General features: G+C 46.9%; 1 protein-coding gene across 7 annotated transcripts in view; it reads right to left on the bottom strand.

The window, feature by feature from the left end:
* Window positions 1–23309, bottom strand: part of LOC143260755 (latrophilin Cirl) — a 676923-nt gene that overhangs the window by 379339 nt on the left and 274275 nt on the right. For all 7 annotated transcript variants that reach the window (XM_076527309.1, XM_076527311.1, XM_076527313.1 and 4 more), the window contains one exon: window positions 19709–19831. In XM_076527309.1, coding sequence (XP_076383424.1) covers window positions 19709–19805 — 97 coding nt within the window. In that variant the 5' untranslated portion in view covers window positions 19806–19831. The remainder of the gene's footprint in view (window positions 1–19708; window positions 19832–23309) is intronic.

Consider the following 23309-nt stretch of genomic DNA (forward strand, 5'->3'; position numbering starts at 1 on the left):
TGACATGAGACATCTTTGTTTCAGTTTATTTAGGAGAGTACATGTGTGTAAATGCAATGATAAAGAGGGATAGTCATATATGTCTCAAATCAACATGTGCATATGGATTGAAACTTGAAGTGACACTATCGGACAGAACTTTCCGGTAAACCTAATAAAATGGAAGACCGGTCTTTTTGATCAGCGTGGTAAATTGGCGGATTACCAACATCATAAAACTAGTAACATGGAAAACAAGAATTTATTTTGGTTATTCATAATTTTCTAAAACTTCGAGCACCGCGTCAGCCGCCGCGGGGCTGACCTCGTTCTTTAAAGTCTGCCAAAGTTTTATAGTTCTCATGTTCCCACGACACGTCAGACATCCACGACCGGCGAGACTTCGAATATAGCACCGCGAATCTCTACGATGAATCACGTTCTCTGCGGTCTGAACGGAAAGACCTGTTGTTTTACAGTAACGACGGTTGAACTTCATTCAGCAACTGCGAGAAAATAAATTGTTCGAAATGATAAGAGGGGTAAGCAAGAGCATGGGAACACGGGTGGAATATTTGGACGGTGCGACGCGCGATACCGGGTGCAACCAAATCGCTCGGAGCTTCGATACCTTTTCGGGAGACCTCTTCATTATGCGATCCCGATGTTTCCGTGCAATTAAGTCGGCGTGCGGGCAGGTAGGCCCGTTAGTCGGCGCATGTTACGACTGCGTAATAAACGTCGGGCGGAAAAGTTATCGCGTCGCTTCGTTTGAATTTGTGATCTTTTTCAGAATGGACCCCTGGCTCCGTCTCTCTCCAACGTACTCCCGTGGTCTGTCTCTCGCCGGCTCTCCGCGCCGATGCTCGATAATAAAAACGGCCGAAATCGCGCGCCGGTTAACGACTCCGGCCGGCAAGAAGCTCTCGCCGTAAAAGCCTCTAAAATCCTGGCCCGTTCGCCGTAAAGAATGTACATGCGCGTTTCCAGTGTAACGAATCGGGCATACGTTGTCTCCTCGATTTTACTAGCTGTCCACCGAGCAAGTCGGTTCCATTTGCTTCGCGCCAGGTGTCTCTTGCTAGCTAGCTGATTGGCAGCTTTCTGGAAGACACACGCACCGAGACGGGCTCATAAAAGAATTTTAATCCCGCGATTTATGCGCCGAGTTTATGGAAATTGGCCGCGGAACGAACGGAAACGGCACCTGGCGCCGTCCTGGCCTCGTCTTTTATCGATGTTACCCAATTAAAACAGCGCAGTTTTATTATAATTGCTAGGTCGATGCATACGGAATATGTGACCGGATTCCATAAAACTGCGAGCTTCCTCGCTCGATCGTAGGATCAAAAATAAAATCGGTCTTGTTGCATACGAATGAACATAAAGCTTAGAGTTGACTAAAATGAGTACGATGGGCAGATCGTGAATGTAAAAGTAATATCGAATGCATCCCCTGCAGGAATATAAAATTAGCATTAAACTTGCCGAACTGGTTCAAATGACCGGTTTCATATTCCTTATTTTACAGTTGTTGAAATCTTAAAGACTCGTTTAAAAGTCTGTACACATTCAGGCTTCTCGGGATCGTTAATCGACAAACGTTCCGTAGATTTATTGTTAAACAAACAATTCGACGCTAATGCAGACGTTTCCGGAGGTTTGACAAATGGATTCGTTCGAAGTATTCCTCAAGACAATGATAAATGTGTTTACTGTTTTAAAGACAAATTGCGTAAACTTATTCAAACATAAACATTTCAGCGCGCCGTAGGAAGAAACCAGGAAAAGCTGACGGAAATTCGTGGAAATCTAGAAAAGTTCGCGGTATCGAAGGCCGGCGATCTTTGACCGATTGAATTCTCGACGAACGAGGCTTGAAGTCACCTGGTTATTAACGGAGCCGGCGCAACGATTCGAACGCGCGCCACGTAGTCCGACAATGGCGGCCAGGACAAACTTTTTAACGCGTTCCGATAGCGATTCCGATAACCGAGTCGAATAAAAATCAGCCGAGCCGGTTTAACGACGCGTCGGGGCCGTGAGCGAGCCGATTGCGAACGCGAGAAAGCGGCGGGGGCGCAATCGAAACAGTTTAACCGGGAATTACGGGCCGGGCCGGGCACGGGTTCCCGGCATGCTCCGCGCGGGGCACAGTTTAAAAGATAATTTCGCCGGGCCGCGCAGGAGGCTAGGCGCCGCGTTACGAACGTTCATTCCGCGAGAAGAAGTTTCGCAGTTTTACGATTTCGATTTTATCGGGGCCGCGCCGCCGCTCGCCCGGGAACCGGGAACCGGGAACGCGTACCATTACATTTTTAGGAGAGCTTTCTCGCGATAAAGGAAACTGTTCTCGAACACCTTCGCGACAGTTTTCGCTCGTAGACACTCCCTGTCTCGCGGAACAACGAGAATTTATAAACCCGAGGGGGAACGGTAAAGTCTCTCGAAATTGTTTGTGTATTTGCAGACATCGCGCGAGATTCGGGAGCTCGATCTTCGTAACCTTAACATCGTAGCATGTATCCTCTTTGTTCCTTTCTCTCGTTGGTTCTCAAATCGGCGTTCGCAGATCTCGCCTTTCGGAATTCAACGCGTTCCGCGCCGAGCCTTTTTCGTTCGACTTTTCATTCAGGCCGTTGTCACTAAGTATTGATGCATTATACGCAATTATTTATTACTGTATATGCGATGATCAAACAAACGTACTTGCTTTGTTCTATTTTGCTGTTTTTTTTTATAACGCCTTATTCTTTTGTTTGTAATATATTCCCCAGTCCTAAACTTATGATAAAATTAATCTCTTCGGCGCATTAAATAAATACGGGCAACGTGACTATGAAAACCATAATCTTATAACGGCTAATTACCATTACAAAGCTATCGATTCTTTCTACTGACAATACATCTTCAAATCTCTTTGCGTAAACCAATGGACATTTCACCCGTAAATAAATGAATAAATAAATAAACAAATATGTGTGCGTATACCACCGGTAAACTGGAAAACAATTTAGATGCGCCTAAGATGCATTTTACGACGGGAATGCGATCGTGACCTGCGCGGGAATAGATAAATTCATTGATATCTCCTTGCAGATGCGTCCTGAAAGATTATGTAATCCGGAAATACATCTAAAACACGATGTTTCGACGATTCCGCCGTTAGAGCGCCCTGTTGAAAACTGGAAAACACTTCAGAAACGATTGCGAGGTTTACGAGGAATTCGAGTGTCAAGCGCCCGATTTCAGAGCTCGCCTCGAAATCGAGAAGCAATATGTTGTCGCCGATAACGATCCTTCCGGCTGTTTACGAGAGTTCCGGGGACGACACCGTGTACGCGGGTGCTTTACGATCGGAAGCGCGTGTTCGGCGTCGCGAGGTCGCCGGGTGAGTGCCCGTCCCGCGAATCAATCCCCGGGTGTTGCGTCGTTGAAAACAGCCGGCTCGTGGAATCCGCGTGCGCGAGCAATCGTTAGCTCGGATGTATCGTGTCGCGCTCAGAGAACGCGAGACTGCGATCGTTACCGATCTCACAATGAGATTCCGGGCAGATGGTGTAAATGAGACGCGAAACGAGCCCCTCGTAAACCCGCCGGGCCGGATCGTGACTTCGCCGAGCTCTTTGATGCTACCGAACGGGACACGGAATCGAGCATTCCGACGTTAACAGTTCGCCGGGTTTTCGCTGAGTGAGAAATATGAAATGGCCGTCGCGTGTCCGTTGCCGGAACGATTCTTCCATAGCTGCACGGTTTATCGCGCGCGCGTGACGCGAAACGCTGCACTTTTATTGCACGGGGGACAGTATATTCCGTTGATAACCGGCCCTAAGAGTTCTTTAAGGCGGGTTGCCGCGCGTCCCGAAGATTGATCGAAACAGCGTCGCGACGCCTCCGGTTCTATGTATTTGGAAACGGCTGGGAAAAAATCGATCGGGGAGCGCGAACGGGACCGGAAGCGGTGGGGATGACCACGCGACGACTAACGAGGCCGGTGCAATCAGAGGTGCAACGACTCCATCTTTCTCACCTTCGTTAATACGCGAGGCGTCTGCTCGGCAGCCTGGCCTCGGATTCCTCGCATTAAGCCTTAATTAACGCCAGACGGATCGGAGGCGTCACGAAAAATCCTACGGCGAACGAATCATATCCTGGATCGGCGAGCGGTAATTAAGCGGAAACGCGTCGCCCTGGGGGAAATACGGGGCTCGCACGCGGCCCTATAAGCGGAGGCGCGATTCAACAAATAATCCTTATCAGTCGAGCTCAGAATACGTGTAAAAAAGACTCGGGACGCGGCTACCGGCGGAGCCAGGGATCAGATTATAAGCCCGTTGCGCTCGCGCGTTACATTAATTTAGCGCGCCACGCCGCGCCGCGCCGCGCCGCATCGCGCCGAGTCGGGCTGCGACTCTCGCACGGCACTCTGTTTCTACATTCATTCTCGCGGCCGACCCGGTTGGTATGCGTGGATTACAAGGAGCTTGTGCGCGCTTCCTGCCTCCACGCGGCCGTCTTTAGACGCGAACACCTTCCTCCATTTTTTGATCGTTTGCTCTCCGCTTGCGTTCTCGAGGAATGAACCTTGGCACGCGGCTCTCTGCTAGGCGGAAGCGGTGTATCGATTCCAATCAAGATCGCTTGGAGGATTTCATCTAATGCTCTGGACAGTTCTTAACGCTATATACCATCGTTTCACCGAGTTAGTTAATTAAGTTATATTTAATTAAGTTGTATTTATCGGTTAATTAAGTTATATTTAAACCCGTTCCCATTTGAAGCATCACTACTGGGATAACCGCGTTTCTGTAAATGGACATTTAAATTTATCTGGCCCATTTGGAATTTTATATCAGGTCATAGATAATGAACCATGAAAAATGAATTATAAAAGTTATCGTTGAAATCATTTTTTTGTATGCGATTCTTAATCAATTTCGCAGAAAATAATCCACTAACTTGATCGTTTCGCTTAGTGTTTCAGTCACAGAACGCGTGATAAATTCCAACATATCAATTCGAATAAAGCATGAGCGTTTTGAAGCGTTCAAACTGTCAGCGGATATTTAAATCCCGAGCGCCTTGGTGCGTTAGGTACGGCAAAGGGTTAGATGACCTCTGAATGTGATGGATGGTTTAAAAAGTAGTTTTGAAACGTAACGCTGTAGTAATAATTGTGAAGCACAGTTTTTTATTGCAGAACTTACGAACCAATAGATGCATTACTAAGTCGGGCGAAACATGCATAGAGGGGTGGCGCATTTCATCTGCAAAATGGATACTGATTGAAGTGCAAAAAACTGAAATTAATTTTCACTGGATGTACTTGTATAAAGCCAATTTTGTAGCCATTTTGAATTAACCATTATTTATTTCTTCAAAATCGTGGTCGAAAGTTTAACCTTAGAACCACCCCTTTCTATTCTTCGGCGCAAGTTGCATTGTGAAGTTACGGGCGTCCAAAATAAAATCTTGATAATTAAAATACCTTCCAAATAAAAAAAGGACCAAAAGCTCAATACAAATTTCTAAGAAAAAGTTCTTCTTTGTTCTTTCATAAAATACGGCATAAGTTAGGCCGTTAAAGAAAACCTCAATGTTTTAGCATTTAATTACACACACACACATTTGCAGACAAATTAAAAATTTGGTGGGTTCGCCAGCAACTCCAGAAGGTCGTCCCAAGATTAAAGAAAGTGTATAATACAAAGTGAATAATACATAACATGCAATCACGTAAAGAAAACATCGAAGTATACGTGATTCGACCAACTAACCGAGTCCACATTTTCAAGAAAAAAAATCTATCAATTTTTACAAGACGACTTCATCCCTGAAACTCGAATTTCATCCGCCGAATCAATTTAAAACGTTGCTCATTATTGAAAATGCCACGATTAACTCGTTCCGACGCTTACCGCGGCTAAATTGATCGCTGAACGCGATGCGCGGGCTTGTCGATCGATGGAAGATGAAAGGCTCGCGAAGGGAAGAAGTTGATTAACGGGGCAGCGTTACCAAACGCGAATAGTGGCTTTCAAGGGAAATCGTAAATAAGGGATGAAGCGTATCGCGTACCAGAAGAATTCGAGCGGCGTGAAGCCGTGGGGGAGGGTGGATATCGATATCAGCTTTGAAATTCGAGAGAATATAACACCGTTAACGGAAGTTTGCTGGCGTAACGAGTCCGTTCTTCTGCGCTTCTATTGATTTTTTAATAAGCGCACCTCTCTTCCCGGACGATCGGCGAGATAAAAAAACGACGAAGAAGAATGGACAAAGAGAAGGCACGGCGAGCGAGATGGATGAATAGAGAAAAAGGAAGGGAGAGAGGAAGGGTAAAAGAGAAAGAGATAGAGAGAGTGAGAGAGAGCGAGAAGGAGGGAGGGAGAGAGAGAGAGAGAATGTTAGCATGACTAGGTACCGGGTTCGAACTTTCCGTCGAAGTTTCTCAGGCGCATTAATGCGCGCCAAATTAAACCGAAATTTCTTCTTTCGCTGCAACTTCGTTAAACCGCTTTGTAAATTCCTGTCTGGCCGGTTGCTTGCCCGTGGAAGTGTAAAACGGGCCCGGCAAAATATCGCGCGCCGCACGGACGCTGCGGCCTTTGTATCGATGGATCGAGACCGAGGCTGATACCGATTATTCCTCGAGTTCCGTGGGGAAGCCCCCTCTTCACCGAAGATTCGTCTGTTTATCGTGGATGCGGAACGGTCCGCGCGATGAATAGCTCGCGCTCGCTCTTAAAAAAGACCGGGTTATCCGCGCGCCGGTTAACCGTGGCTTCTTTGTCCGCGTGAAATTAACATCGGCATTGTGCCGCTTTGTTCAATTTCACGGGGAAAAAACCGTGGACATTATTGCCGCTTCTCCCGCTCGAAACTCCGTTTCATTATCTTGCTCCTTGCATCCTTTAATAACGCACCGCGACGATTCTTTCTACGATGTTTCCTTTTGCTCGCCACCTACTGCATCGGCTCGGCCTCCTCGCTGCAGAATAACCGCAGAATTTTATGCACTCGGATGCGAGCAGCCGCCGCCTCTGGACAATTCTCTAAAAAAGCTGACTCGCAGATCGTCCAGAATGTTTCAGCTGAACAACAGTTTTTAAAGTGTTTGATCGTTACAGTTCGCCCTGGTAATCGGGTGATGCTTCGATGATGAAATGTTACAAAAGCGGAACGCGAGAGAAATCAAATTGACGTAACGACAATTTTGTCGCGATCAACGTAAGTAGAATGTGATTCACGCCGATGCACACACTGCGATGCAACGGAGCGGAGAAATTATTCCTTCAATAAAGAAAGAGATTAACATTTACTGGAAAGCGGTGGCTTGTCTTTCTCGGTTCACCGGCACTGAAACACCTCGTGTAATTACTGTTACGGCTTCATTTCACATTAATTGCCACAGTTTCGTTTGACTTTTAATTTACTGAAACCGCTCGCGCATCTAGGAAAATATCGATTCGCCATCGACAGAATACGGAATATTGAAATCGTGGCAAACGCTACAGGAGAATCAATTAAAGTTCATTCTGTCGTTGGGGGCGTATTCCGGTTGACAGTATATTGGAGCCCGTATAATGGAGGCGTTACTTTTTCACCATTATTTCCGGCGCGGTTTAGCCGGCCGGCGAAGCCGTCGAAACCGGTTGATAGAGCGGCCGTGTATTCGAAAAATGTTTCCATACCGATTTTCCCGATCGCCGGCCATAACACTCGAACGCTTATTAGCGAGGACCCGCGTTCAAAGGGAATCCGAGCGGATCCCTCGAGCGGCTTTCACGCGAATTTAACCCCCGAAAAAAAGTCGGGCAGCGTGTGGAGGTGCGATTGTGCCCGTACACGGAGGCGAACCCGCGGGGAGAATGTCGGCGCGGGGGCGGCCGCTGCCGCGGCGGTTACCCCAGAGACCGGAGAGCCTCTTTTCCCTGTTCGAGGGGCGAGTCGACTTAGCAAAAAGGTCCCGGGCTCACTTGTGCGAATGTTAACGAGAGCGTGATCGAGAAATAGGGGGGAGAAGTACCGGAGAAGAAGCAGGAGGCGGTTGCGTGGGCGGACGACGAAACGGAGGGGGTCGCCCCGGGGGTGGAACGGAATGGGAAACGATTTCGAGTGTGTCGACTGTTTTCTATCGTCGGCGAGAACCGGGAAGCGGGTCAAGTGCGGGCGGAAGGAAAACGTGAGAAGCGGAGAGAAACGAAGAGAAGCGGAGAGGAACGGAGAGAAACGGAGAGAAACGGAGAGAAAGAAGCGAAGGGAGAGAGAGAAAGGGAGAGAGAGAGAGAGAGAGAAAGGGAGAGAGAGAGAGAGAGAGAGAAAGAGAGAGGGAGACAACGCGATGATGAAGAGAGAAAGGGAATCGAACGTACGGGGGTGTGCATTAGCGAGGAACAATGGAGCGATCGCGCGAGTTCCACCGGAGAGATCGTTTTATTATCGTGAACGGCTCCACCTCCGCATTTTGTGCGTCTTAATAAAGCTCCGTTTCTCCCATCCTCCGTCTCCTCCTCTTTAGCCACGGCTTTTTGCTGAAAAGCAGCTTGGTTACCACCCTACGGCGTGCCTGCGCCCTCCTCACCGCCCGCCGCCCCGTAAGCCGCCTATTATCCTCTTTTTATCGTGGCCACGCCGGCTCGCCGTCGGAAGCAGTTAACACGGGCCAAAAAGTAAAGCCGAACGTAATCTATAAAATAGATAACGCCAACCCTTCCGACCCCGACGTCTGCGGCCCGTCTTCGATTCCATGGGAAAACGGAATGCATTCAGCCGGGACAGTTAGGTTAAACGGCGCGCCACGGGGAGGATTCTCCGAAGACGGAAACAAAAGCCGCGCGCGTCCGGATAGCTTTTCATAAGGCGCCCGCGGCCGGGGGTGGGAACGAGGGAGGCCGAGGGGCGGCGCGCGGTGTCTCGCGGCGGAAAGCACGGCTTATTCCAGAGTTATTTTTCACGGAGCGTTGAAAAATTGCCGCCACTAAGAAATCGGAAATCGATTACGTTCGGAAATCCGGGGAGGGGCGGGGCTCGGCGCGACGCGGCGCGAGCAGAGAAACTGATGGCTGCTCCGCTCGAAAGACACCGGTAGCTCCGGTCTCGCGGAACGAGAGATCGATCTTCCAAGCCGTGCGTCGTGTCACGCGATCGTCGACAGCCACTCCGCCTGCTCCCGTCGAATTAAAAGCAACCCGCCGCGGGAAGAACGGTTTCCCGAAGTAACCGACGAGTGTTCGCCGAGCAAAGGTCCCTGAACGATCAATCCTTTGCTCGGCTGGCTCGAACGAGCCAACGACCCAGAGTAGAAAGACCAGCCGAACGGAGCTGGAGCGAGCAGTTCCGAACATCTTGGATCGGAGGATGCACCGTCGCGACGTCGCGGCAGAAAATCGTTTCTCGGACTGAGCGATTTAACGCGGCGCAAACTGTGCCGCGACCCCGATAAAAAGGAAATGATAATCCGAGCAGCGAACGCTTCGACGATTGCTCTATGCAAATGCCGGCGCCGAGCGAACGCGGCTCGAGGAGCGAGGACAAGGGTGAACAGAGGAGGCGAATGCGAAGGGTGGAAGATTTTCAATTACGGTAAAAAACTCGGGGCTGATCCTGCGCGAATAGAAAACAGGTTGAAATAGGGGCGGAGGGCGAGCGGGCGTTGGAAGCAATTTTTGAGAAGCTTGCTCGAACTGGGTCACGTACGCCGGAAGTAAACGTCACGAGAATTAAAAGTCCTCTTTCTGCTCGGCGTCGAACAGCCGCGCCGAGGAATTCCGGCTGAAAGAAGAAGCTTCTCCTCTACCCTCCGCCCCGACCGCCTCGGGGACCAGTCACCGCACGCCTCTTCTTCCGTAGACAGTCACCACGCTCTCCCGCTCGCTTCCCGACCCACGATGGAGAGAGGTTGTGCAACCACGGGACGCCGGGAAGATCGCGGCAATCTCTTATTTTCCGCGCGACCGATCCATTCGACGCGAATTGGAAAACGCGAGCGGCAAGGAAACGAAGTTCCACGCGAACCGGGGCGAAAAGAAGCGATGGAAGGAGGCCGGGGACCAGGGAGCGGCTGCTCGCTGCTCTCCGCGGGATTTCCCTCGGTCGTTTCCCATCAGGCCTGAAGATAGTTTTCGGCGGATATGAAGCGCGCAGTATCGGTCATTATAGAAATTTCCCGTCTCCCGGCGCGATCAACCGCTGAGCACCGTGTAACAGATTCCTCTCCTCCACCCCACACCTCGGGCAGCCGCAATTTTCGCGTCGCGCCGACGACAACACCGATAATAATTGAACCACTAATTATTTGACGTATGTTCAGAACGAGGAATCGCAAAGGTTTTGACTTCATTTCGATGGACCTAAACTTTGTCTTTTATGACTTGAACTCTTACTTCCTTGGACCTTTAACCAAAGGTCCATTTTAATTCCCATTGGCAGCACTGATGTCAATCGTATATTTTATATGAAAAGGGATTGCGCAAAAATACAGAATAATTATACCGTGAGATAAGAACCATTGTCGCATAGAGAACATATTTTCTGTTAAGTGTTAAGTGTCACTATAAGAACGAGACGCAAGACTCGAATAATCGTATCTTCTCTTCCCGAACTGTCCATTTTTGCTTACAAACTGAAGGACAATTGGGGAGTATTTACTGTGTATGTCAATATATGTATATATTACGACAGAACTCTGTCGCCATTTATTTGGTTACGTTCACCACACGCGCATATATGCGACACATGTATCTCGCAGATTGTGTTATAAAATGGAGTCCAACGACCTAACTTTTCCCTCATTTCGGGAATCCTATTAGATAGATAGATTAGATTAGATTAAAATAGTGTACTAGTCAGAGAAAGTAGCGAAGAGCGAGGAGGATAAAGAAAAGATGGTCACAATAAGTTGAATATGAGTGAAGAATAAATAATAATAATAGAAAATATTTTTATTTTGTCTAAAATTCCGCAATCTAACGATATATCTGTTAACGAGTCTTCGCTTAAAAAGATAAATTTGAAATCAAAGAGGTGTCACGATATGCATTCGAACTGTATTCGAGTGGTTTGATGTGGACGATGTTGTCGATAGAGCGATAACCATCGGTAATTCTCGATAATTTCGACATCAGACAGGTCGTTAGCAACGAAGAACTCTGTGGACTCGACGAAAACGCGTCGTCGACCCGGTGCGGACAGGATCTGGGCTCGTAGTGACCGCTCGTGCACGATTGGAAATTAGATTAGTCACGTTGTAGCGGTTTTGAACAAGGATTAATGCGGGAGGGCGATCGTCGACGCCCGTGCTCGGGTATCATTAACCGCTTTGTTACGTGGTTAAAATATGAACCATGAAACGGTGTTGCAGCAGCCGGTGCTCTTGGCGGGTACATGTGTTTGCTCTGAATCCTTCGAGGCAGGGCGTGAACGATAATATTGCGGTTTGACTTCATTCTCTCGAGCCACTTAACGATTTTCAAGTAATATTGATAGAACCGATCACACAATTTTCCACCTATAGCACGGCATTATTTAGATTCATTTGAAGGAGTCTGAACAAAAAACACGTCCCTGTCACCTCCATTATACAGGGTGGAGCATGTTAAACAGGTCACCTGAATAACTCGCTTGTTTTTGACGATAGGAGAAAATGCATTAGACCAAACTCACTTGGTATCGAGGGCTCATATATATATAATCTGGTATTACCAATTTTTCTGTAGGTGGAGGCGTCAAGGAGATATGAAGGTCAATTCTGTTTTTTTAAATGGAACAGTAAGTTTTTTTACTTACATTCTGATAGAGTGTTTCGAGGCGAATACAATGAACTGTTATGAAGGTCATTCAAGGTAACCCAAAGTGACACAGAAAAGCAAAGCTAAAATACAGTAAAATGGCAAATAATCACACAAATTTGTTTATAAATCTAATCAAAAAATAATGTCATCTATTTACTTGTGTGCAATTTTTATCGTCATAATGTAAAAGCTAAGATCAAGTCCAATGCAACGACCACAACATTATGACCATATGACATTTAGTACGAAAAATCCAGAAATATTTACGACATTTCTAATCCTTCGCTGAAACGTATAAATCACTGAATTTTTCTTCAAATTATTTTCTAAAACCGATAATTTAAAATTACCAATGATGTTTGAGGATACAGATAAGCGTACGATGTGATTGAATGTTTGTTTATCCTTTGTGACCTGTGTCACGTAATACACACACGTGATATACAAGTATTCGAAAAGTACTCTGAGACAATTTATTTTCTCTTGTAGTTGACTTTGGGTGACCTTGAATGATCTTCATAATAGTTAATTGTATTCGCCTCGAAAAACTCTATCAGAATGTAAGTAAAAAAATTTACTGTTCCATTTAAAACAACAGAATTGACCTTCATATCTCCTTGACGCCTCCACCTACAGAAAAATTGGTAATACCAGATTATATATGAGTCCCCCGATACCAAGTAAGTTTGGTCTAATGCATTTTCTCCTATCTTTAAAAACAAGCGAGTTATTCAGGTGACCTGTTTAAAATGCCCCACCCTGTATATTGTGACTCACAGGTACAATCAGTATCGAGCAATGCTCACGTGAATGACAAGAGAAATAAAATTGGCGCAAAGCATAGAAATACTAAACAAAAACGAGAAAAAACGATGACGATAATAATTGACGAATGAAAATCCTCGAAGTGACAAACCCTCCTAAATCAATTATTTAAGAATCGACCGTTACGATCAATTTATTTATTCATCGTGTTTTCTTTACGATCAAATTGTCCGAACAATCCCTTGGCTACCTCTGACTTCGCACAATGTAACCATGTACTCTAATAGTTATAAACCATACACTAAACAACAAACAAACAAAAAAGGTCTTTATTATCAATGAACTTCAACGGAATGCAGAATACATAAAATTTCTTTCTTTTCTTGTTCTTGACCGAAGGTAACACGTGTGATGGGTCATTCCAACGCAAAAGGTTAAGCAAGAAGGACCGTACACTGAATTAATCGCCGACGATAGATGAAACATCGAGAAGACTAATATGCTATTCGTCTGGCCGTCCTAGGTGTCCGGACACTTACGAGCCTCTTACACGAGTAAGTACCGAATATACAAAGACGTGTTCGAGCACGAAACGAAGTAGACGCGTGACGTTGTAAGAAGGGTTCAGCGAGGAAACGATCGTAAGAGCGTAGTAAAATAGCAGCGAAGGTGGTTGCAGGGCAATGAAGGGCAAAAGGACGAGGGACCGGGTGGGACCCGGGGTGCGGGATTGGCCGAGAAACAACCGGGAAAAGCGGCGCGTAATGCTCCGTAAATTGAGGCCACCGTGTGTTGCCGATGTACCACAAATCTTAGACACGCCGAGTTCCGCGGCGAGTTACGGTCGCTGGGTTAGCCGGGTGTCGGTGTGTAGGAGAAGGTCATAGGTTTAGAGGTACTAGGTTGTTTGTCCGGTCGTTGGCGAACGACGTTGAGCGGGCGCAGTTCCGTTACCAGCTGCGAAACGTTCCTCGGCGGCGACGCACAGTGGGCCGTTTACCTCGGAAAACTGTCGTTTCATAAAAAGATCCCGGTAATAAAAAATTTGTACGGTAATAGTTAATCCGACATATAGGTTTGAACTTACTATGATTTTCCGTACCGTTTGTTCATTCTGGACATGACCGCACAGCTTCAAAGTGGCTCACTCGTAATTGTTTTATTTATTTTAATTAAGCGACTAGTGACAGAATTTTACGTATTTGTCATACAGGGTGTCCGAAAATTATGGTACTTCCAGGAAATGAGGGCTTTCTAAGATCGTTCGAAGTAATTTTTTCCTTAGCGCAAATGCAATTCGCGACTTTGTTTACGAGTTATTAACGAAAAACAGTGACCAATGAGAAATTAGCTGGCGCGAGGTGGCCAAGCCAATAAGTAGTACTGGGCTTCGCCGAGCTCGTGTCTCATTGGTCAGTGTTTTTCGCTAATAACTCGTAAACAAAGCCGCGAATTGCATTTGCGCTAAGGAAAAAGTTACTTCAAACGACCTCAGGAACTCTTCATTTGCCGGATGTACCATAATTTTAAGACACTGTGTATACTTAAATTATGCCACAGCACGCTTTTCGGTTGACCATATTTTTTGTGTGGTATATCTAATTAAATACGTTCAATTTTCATTTCATTTCTGAATTACGAGTGCCGCGAGGAGCAGAGCTCGTTTTGGTCATTTGCACAAGTACCTTTGTGTTCAAAAGAAAATTGGTGGTACTGCTATAATCATTGACGCCCCGTAGCAGTGCAGAAACTCCGTTCGAAATGGCCCAGTAATGTTGAAAATTTTTTATAATTTTAATAATCTGCCGTATCTTATAACTACATTTTTATTTGTAAACGTTGTTGCATACTAGATTCCGCAACTAGATTCCGCAATATTCTAATGTTCATAAATATCAAAAATTCGACACAAATCTATAATCACAATCAGAAAATGTTTTTTACCGCGCTTCCGTTGTAAATGTCCCACTACGCGACGTTCGCTCGAAGTTATGTTTCTTATCGCGTCGACGCGCGTACCTCTCGGAAAGGGGGGCACCGCGGGGTACGCGGTGGTTAAGGGTGTTGTATCCGCGCGAATTCAAACCCGACTTATCTCCGGTCGACGTATTTTTCATCGGGCGATCGACGATTTTTAACCGGTCAAGGGAGAGGCCCGACCCGGGGCCGACTGCGTAATTCATTTATTATTATCTGCGGATCTAACGACGAGGAGGAGGAAGAAGGTAGCCCCCCCGATGCGCTTCGAGAAATAATTAAAGGCGGATTACGGCCGCGAGTAAATAAGGGGAGTCGGAATGGTACTCGCGAGATTTTTCATTCCGCCCGCAACCGTGAGAAATTTTTCGCTTGGCAATCTTTATCCTTCGAAGGACACCGGCGCGGCGCCGTCGCTCGCATACTCGCCGCAGCTCGCCAGCCAGCTCGCCTCGGGGACGACGTCGCACACCCTATAATCACGCACTGTCCACGATGCTTATTATCCCGATATTGTGCCGAGTGTATAATAGGATTACCGATCTATCCTACATAAATATTAATTGCGCAGAACGCGCCGCCGCGACCTAAGTGCCGGCTGTAAATTGCTCGCCGCCGCCCCCGTTCCCCGTCCCGCCGCCGCGCCGCGCGTGTATAAATCTTCGTCGATACGAAGAGAAGCGAGAAAGAGAGAAAGAGAGAAAGAGAAAGGCGCGGAGGAGGAGCAACGGAGGATGCTCCGTGATCGGTGTCCCAGGTGGTCCACAGCTGCAAAGAGTATTTCTACTCGAGTAAGACGTACGCCACGACCTGTCGGGAATAAATGTCTTGCCCGATGCGGTATCTGCCGCTGCTTAAAATTCGTCCGGAGGTCTTGATCGAGCGGATTATTCGTTTACCATCCGAGCACCGTATCGGTTCGGCCTGTAATGATGCATCGGCCGATTATTTGTAATCGTTTCTCGCTGCGGAGACAGAAGTTGTCGGTATTTGCTATTTAAATTTATGTGCGCGACATACCGCGGACCGACGTATCCTGATCATTCTTATGAATTTTCCATCGCCGCGATTGCTCCCATGAATACTGCAACGTGCATTAGCGACACCGCTAATGAGTGCCATTTATTACAAGTACGCGTTCCGCTCGAGGAGAGCCGGAAATACTGTTGGATTTACGCTCGGCATTTTTCAGAGTCACTTCATCGCGAACAACATCGCGGGCGAAGGTAAATAAAGAAGAGAGCCGCCGGCTCTCTGCCCGGAACAGTCACGTCACGATCACTCTCCGCCTTTTATCTAGTTTCTGGCATTTTTCTCTGGCCGGGGCGGAATCAAAGACGCGGCCAAAGCCGTCTGAGCCGTCGATCGCAAGCCACACAATGCCGGCCGATTTTGATTTATCTATCCGGCACGAGTTCCCGCGGTTTTCCTGGCAAACACGTCCGACTCGCGCGAAGGGGAGCGATACCGGAGTCGAACCGAGTCTCTCTCGGCGAAGGGCTCGGAACGATGGAAACGCGAGGAGGGACCTGACTGCGCGGATTAGGCGCACCGAAGTGTGCGATAATCGCCAAGGAATAGAGGAACTCTTCTCTCCCCTTGGCCCCTTGGCCCCGGTCTCCTTCCGCGACCCTTCACAACTCGAAATCGCTCTTGAGACTGCCGCTCGTTAATGCTCGGTTCCGCTCCGGCGTGTATGTAACACGCGTTCCTGAACTTCGGCTCGGCTGCGCAACCAGCCGAATCTCCACCCTTTTTGCTGGACCGTTTCGTGTGTTCATGCGTGGAATACCACCCCCTGTGTATTGTTCCAGCGCACCACTTCGGTACAACCCCAAGGAAAAGGTCTTCCAAGATCGTTTGCCGTCTTTAACTCGATCCCACGTTAACTGTCCATTTTCCACCCTGAATTATGTCGCTGCACTGTTTGCTATCTTTTAGCTTCAATGTTGTCAGTTGTTGTGCATTTGGTTTGTTTTTCGGCACAATTAACTATTGGATTGGCAAACTAAGTTCCTGCCGTTTTGTTTTAAATTTTAATATTACGCATGTTTTAAATCATTCGAAAGAGGATGTTTTGTTCTACCGAAATCTATGTTTTGTTTTTTTTCTTCGAGTTAATTTATGTTAATTTTCTGGTCATTAAAATGGAATGTCAAATTGAGAAAAATGAGCATTTTCGACAGCTCCTACTTTTTGCTTTTGATCAAGGTTCTAAGGCCGCGAAAGCTGTTCGCGACATTTGTGCTGTGTACGGAGAGGGTGCCATAGATGAAAGAACCGCTCGCGATTGGTATAGCAAGTTCAAAAATGGAAATTTTGACCTCAAAGACGCACCTCGTTCTGGTCGTCCAGTTGAGTTCGATGAAGAGCGTTTAAACTAACTTTTGCACGAAAATTCGCGTCAAACGACAAGGGAACTGACAGACGAAATGGAATGCTCCCACACTGCTATATAGAAGCATCTTCACTCAATGGGAAAAGTTCAGAAGTGTGGAGCATGGGTTCCGCACCCTTTAAGTGACAACAACAAAAATCATCGAGCTTGGTTAGATGAATTTTTCGTGTCGAAACCGGGTGGTTTCTACCAACGAAGTATTGAAAATCTTGTTGAATATTGGAAAGAAGGGAGAATACATTATTGATTAACTAGTTTTTAATTTTTATTGAAAAGTAAACTTTTAAAAAATTTTAAAAAACAGCAGGAACTTAGTTGTCAACCCATTATAATACACATTCATCAAATAAGACACATTAAAATTTTGTATTCTTTATTTTCGAATACATTCTTGCTGGTTTAATCAGTAGTTTTAATCTTTGGCCTTCACCTAATCCTCAGTGATCGCAATTAAATTGAAATTAGTTCCTTAATATTCTAATGGATAATCTATCCATTCCTACTAAGAATTAGTATCACGAGCATACTCTAAAGCCCTTTCGGTATCTCGTCCTTAAAAACGATTGTCCCGTTCATTGAGATAACAGTTGCAAGTTGTGCTCATCCTTAAGAAACATAAGCTGACGTACAGTACAGTACAGTTTAAAATCTGGAAGTATCACTTTTTTGGTTACCTCGCGACAACGAGTACTAACGAATTTCTGCTTTCGGTTGGATATTGGAATGGGCATTGTTAGAAGCGTAGCAGGTACTTCCGGTTAAGTTTTACAATGGCGGGGGGATGCAGCTCCGTGAAACCGCCCTCGTCGAGCAAACATTTCGTACCCTCGACCTAAGCATAGCGACTAAACAAGCTACTCGAGGGCCTGCATCTGCCGCAAAACATTTCCAAATATTTGACCAAAGGCCCCAGCAATGGCTGTTTGGCCTTTAATTACATCGTGGCCCGAAGAACAGCCGGGCGCCGATTCTTCCCGCAACAATATCACTTCACACGCGGCTTCGCCTAAATCAATTAGCGTGGAGAATGAGTTAATTCTTGGCCTAGCCCTGCGCACACAATCGACCATCTCTAAGCTCGTAGGCCGCGCCGCGCCGCGCCGGTCCTCTTCGCTCGTCGCGAGGGTCCCTCTGGAGGGGTTCGAAGGACGATCTTCACCGCGATAACAGAATCCAGCGGCAGTGTACACACGTTCGGCTACTTCCATCCTCTTTATTAAACCCGCCGTGTGTTTGCTTCTCGATAAATGTTCCAACGGTCGGCCCGTGAGCGCGGCGGCCGAACTGCGGCTTCGCCCCGACCAGATATGCAATGCGTCGATCCGCGTCCTCTGCCATTTGCTACCGGCCAAACCGCCGTTCGGAAACTTGACGCACACCCGCCCTCCCCCGCGACGGCTCGCGTTGTCCGTGAATCGGGATGTCAAATACCATTGTGTCGAAACCATCTGACAGAGAGTGCCCGTTCGAGATAGTCCACTTTTCACGCTCATTTCCCGGCACATGCGCTAATTGCAGTTGGCAACGTACGGCGGAGCCCGTCGAAATCGATTCTAGACTGTTGTTCAGTTCGACTAAGATTTCGTGGAAAGAGTGCAGCTAATGATTATCCTGTTCCGAGTGAAAGTTGGACGAACGACTGTCGCGTGCAAATTCGGTGATCCAAGACGGAGGGTATTAATCCCAAATATTTTAGTTTCTGGCTTCTAATAGTTCTTTCAAAATCGAAAACAGCAGCTAAGAATTTCTTTAAAATGTTTTAAAACCACAATAATCTCGTTCGTAATTCATGAAAGTAGATATAGCGCATTATTGGTGTAATGAAATAAGTTCTTTCGAAATTATTATTATTTGAACGGAAATTATCGAGCTTCTTTTGGACACAGTTCAATGATCGAAAAGCCTGTTATCACGCTTCTCGTAAATGAAATGTTAAAATCTTCAGCTTGAGGCTGCTGCTAAGGATTGGTTATTTCACAGATCACGAACGATCCTATCGCAAACAAGGAAAAAGTAATAAAATACAGTTATACGAAGTAAGAATGAAAGAAAAATTTGCTTTTTCCCGAAGGTCTCCGAGTAGACGGCAGCCGCAGACGAAAGAAACCGTTCGTAGAATTGTGGAAGTTTACGGAAGATCTTTCGATAGCGAGTTAAAAGGGATCATTCAAGCAGCGAGAGAAACAAATGTTTCATGGTAGGCGATCCTGGTAGATAAGTAATAAAGTATTGACATTATGCTGCTATCGATAAGGCCGATGGTTCTTAAGTTTTGGACTGAACCTCATTTTCCAAGGGGGTTTTGCACTCTCCGCCGTCGGAGCGCACGAAGTCCAAGTCGTCTGAGACGTTATTATCGTCAAAGGCACGAAGAAAGTTCCGGCCTAGTCTAGTTCTCGGTACACAGAAACGGTAAAAGAGCACTTCGCATTCCGAAATCGACAAGAAGCGAATTTCCATCTCTCGCCGGCCTCGTTACCAATTACCATCGCCGGCCAAAAGAAGGTATACAAAGTAGAAGCAGCGAACACGAGCACCCTCGACTCCGTCCAAAATGCCTTCGGTTCCGCCGCGTAGTGGGAATACGCGTCCAACCACGGCCAAGGAATAATTTTTGCAACGAGCCCGAACACGCTCGCCTCGTGCACCACGTAAATATTGGCGCGTAGTCCTTGCGCGGCACGGTGTTGCACGGAGGCTTAATTGGCACAAGGACAGAGCCGAGGGCCCGCGGACAGGTTGCAAAGGAGGAATCGGCGCACTCTGCTGCTATCGTAAATACTTTCTCACTTACCTATATTTCGCGCCGCGACGGTACAACCGCTGGTTAGGAGCCACGCAAACACCAGGCCACTGAGTAGACCTTTCCGTCGACCCTTGCGGCACTCCATCGTGAAGTTCCGAGCTCCGACTACGCCTGGAAAACAAAATAACCGCATCGTTAGGGGGTCAGAGTAATTACTACCGCGACCGACGCGCGAGTCGACGCGTCGCGACCCGAGGAATAGCCTAAGAATTTTTTGATCGTGTTCTCTGATTGCCGGGCGAATATTTTCGCACGCCGGTATGCGCCTCCCTTGATTCGTTCCGGTTAACGAATGCCAGCCGCGATATCTTGATCCCGGCCCCGCTGCCATAACGAATGCTCCTACTGAATTACGAACGCCAAACACAATTTCCATTCGTATTTTCTATTCCTAGTTTTCGTGCATTCGTTGCCGGCGATCTCGACCAGTCAAGTTGAACGCTGAAGTTGCCACGACGGGTGAAACGACACTTTTTAACGCTACATCTGCCGTGCCGATCAAAATAACCGATCACATATCTTTTATTTTTAAATTGATGGTTGTCTAAATGAATTCGGTGTCGCCTTTTTTACGGAGCAACGCGCATTAGTCGCTTTCGAAGCTTGGTAGGTTCGGTGTTAAAATTCTTGTCAACATTTTTTACACGCAACGTTATCTTACTGCAAGGTAACGTTATTAATAATGTCGAGAAAGACAACATTTTTTTCAAATTATTTGGAGAAGCGAATAATATAACTGAGGAGTGTTCCGGATTCAGTGAAGAGGAACTGTCGAAAAGTGAATAGGAACTATTTTTAGGAACTTTTTAAATTCTACAGATATACAATTAGGATTGTTATTTGGACAAAATTGTTTCAGTAACACACCAAATTGTGTTAAACGATTTATTTTGCTATGCACATATCGTTAAATGTATGACTTTTTGAAGATCAGTCGAACGACTCGCTGTTCAGGGTTAACGACCGCAAATATCCTAGACAAAACGGGGACGCATAATCGGTGTTACACAATCTCTGCAGGTTGCTTTGTACTATGTAACTAGATACGTGTTATCAAGTATAAGTATAAATACATGCTAACCCTGGCTTGCGTACTCGTTCGAGCATCCTGCCTTTGCAAAGCACATCCACGCGATGCGTTTCATTTGTTTGAAATTTCCCGGTGGAACGTGGCAACGAAAAATTGCGTATAGCCCGGCAAAACCGTTCCTAAATTCGACCGATCCGGCGGATCATCGCGCTGCCAGCCTGCTCGGGCCATGTTTACGCGCGTCCGACATCCTGCACGCTTTTTCCGGGAGATTTAAACTCGATGTCAGTCGCGTCCTCGCGAAATCCCTTTGTCTGGCGGGTATTACCGAAGGAAAACATGTTATCCGCGCGATTTTACGCCTAATCCAACTGGCGCACCTGCTCTCCGCGCGGCGATGACGGCGTCTCGTCGTGGATTTTTACGAAAAGGCGACTGTGACGGAACACACGCCCTGGCTCGACGAATTCGATTCGGCGAATGCCGCGGCCGCCCGTTCTTTCCAGTTTTCGATTTTCCGGAAGCGACGACGCAGCAGCAGACCCGACCGCACGCGAAAGGGTTAATTGCGTGCTATTGTCGGTAAACACAACAAATCGGCTCGGTTCACAGGCCGAACAAAGTAAGCGAACGCGAAAGGGCTCGCGCGAGGACCTGCACGCAGCTGCGTGTGCGCGTGCCTGCGCTCTGCACCCACGTCCGGGTTTCAGAGACACGGGGTCGAACCGAACCGAACCGAACCGAACCAAACGAAACCGAACCGAACCGTGAATGTGGGTTAACGAAGGCAAAAAAGGAAAACAGTTTTCGCATCAGCGTTTCGGCATTTACCGAGCGCCGCACAATGGGGTGCCGTCGAATGGAAACATTCGGACCGATGACTGGAGCGACGGAGAAGGAGCATAGAAAGCGAAACGAAGCGCCAGCAAAGAGAAAAAGGGCTCCGAAAAACAGAGGGACGGAAATAGAGCGCGGCAACGCCAATACCGTGTTTCCCTCCGCGCTCCCTGCAACCGGAATCCTAGCAGAAACTCCCAACTATTTATTTCCGTTCCACGGTGCGCAGTCATACATTCGTTTCTTGCCGTCGAAATTGTACGTCAAGGCCTTCCAGCGCCTTTCACGTTACTTCCGAAACTAGAACGGGTGTCAATCCTTTATAGAGATAGCTCCCGGAACGAGGCATCCCCCCGCATGAATTTGGGTCGAACTCGATTCGCGACTGCCTTCAAATTATTTTCGATTGACACGGTATAAAGGTGTTCTTTGAATAGGGAGTGCACTCGGGACTAACGAATTAGAATGACGGTTTTAATGACGGATCTAGGAAAGAGAGAAGAAAAGAACAATATAAAATGTTTCGGATGAAATGTAAATGGTTTCGTAGGGGACAATAGTTTTCTTTCAGGTGAACGTGTAGAAGACATATGAATGTTATTGACGTTTTTATGTTTTCTTGTGTCCTTTACACGTGCCATCTACAAGAAAACTAGTATCATTAGAATCTGTCCATTTCGAAATCATTTAATTTCATCCGAAACATTTCTTGCTAAGCGCAATAATTAAAGGTTTTATTGATGTAGATCTAATGGAACGAAGTGAGGATCTATGGAAGAACAGATTATGGAAGAGATGAAGCTACGTAGAAGGGAATGTTATAGGACAGAAAAGAAGACGATCCAGGGAAAGACTGAGGAAGAAATTATATGTGAGAAATAAAGGATTTGGGGAAGGGACTAAGAAAAGGTCAGAAAAAGGACTAAGAAATGGGCTAGGGAATGTACCGCAAAGACCTCTGGGAAAGAGACTATGAAATGAGAAGACCTTGGAAACTGAAGAAAAAGAAATGTGGAATGCTGATAAGGTAGGAAAGAGAGACGGAAGAAAGGGTGTCCACCAGTGTTCAGTGAGAACCTACGAAGTCCCTCTGGACCAACGAGGATCAAATCCCAAGAAACGCCTCTGAACTCCTAAAGGGGCTCGTCACACCGGTAGGCTGAGAGGACTGACTATTTTCGGTGGGGCAATTCCTCAATCTCGCAACCATTGATCGCATCAATTTCACAGCATTGCCAACTCGAACGAGCCAGTGACTGCAGACACCTCCTGTTGCGCCGTAGAACACGACCAACAAAAGACCATCCGGAGTGTCCAATGCACCGCGATACTTCGTTACCGAACCATTGTACAAGGATAATAAACTAAGGCGTTACACATTCCGTCCAATTCAACTTGTACTTTCTTTCAATTGTGGCTCTCAGTCGTTTAGAGTTGACTGCGAGATAGCACACTTCCACGCAAGGATTGTGCTAAGGAGCAAAGAACTATACGTACAACAACACACACACACACACATTCTCATGGCAGTCTAAAGATGTGCCACAGATGGAACTGGCATCGCTTTAGAGTGACTGCGAGGCAAGAAATCTGGATCGGCACCAGCACCAGCAAACCGAATTTTTCCAACGAGCCTAATTAAGTCGCGTAGCTAGTCGCCGACCGAGTTCAGCGTGTTCAGCCGGTTGTTTCGATCGCGACATTGGCGTCGGCGTCGGCGTC

The sequence above is a fragment of the Megalopta genalis genome, chromosome 19 (genome assembly GCF_051020955.1).
Source record: "Megalopta genalis isolate 19385.01 chromosome 19, iyMegGena1_principal, whole genome shotgun sequence".
NCBI lineage: Eukaryota > Metazoa > Arthropoda > Insecta > Hymenoptera > Halictidae > Megalopta > Megalopta genalis.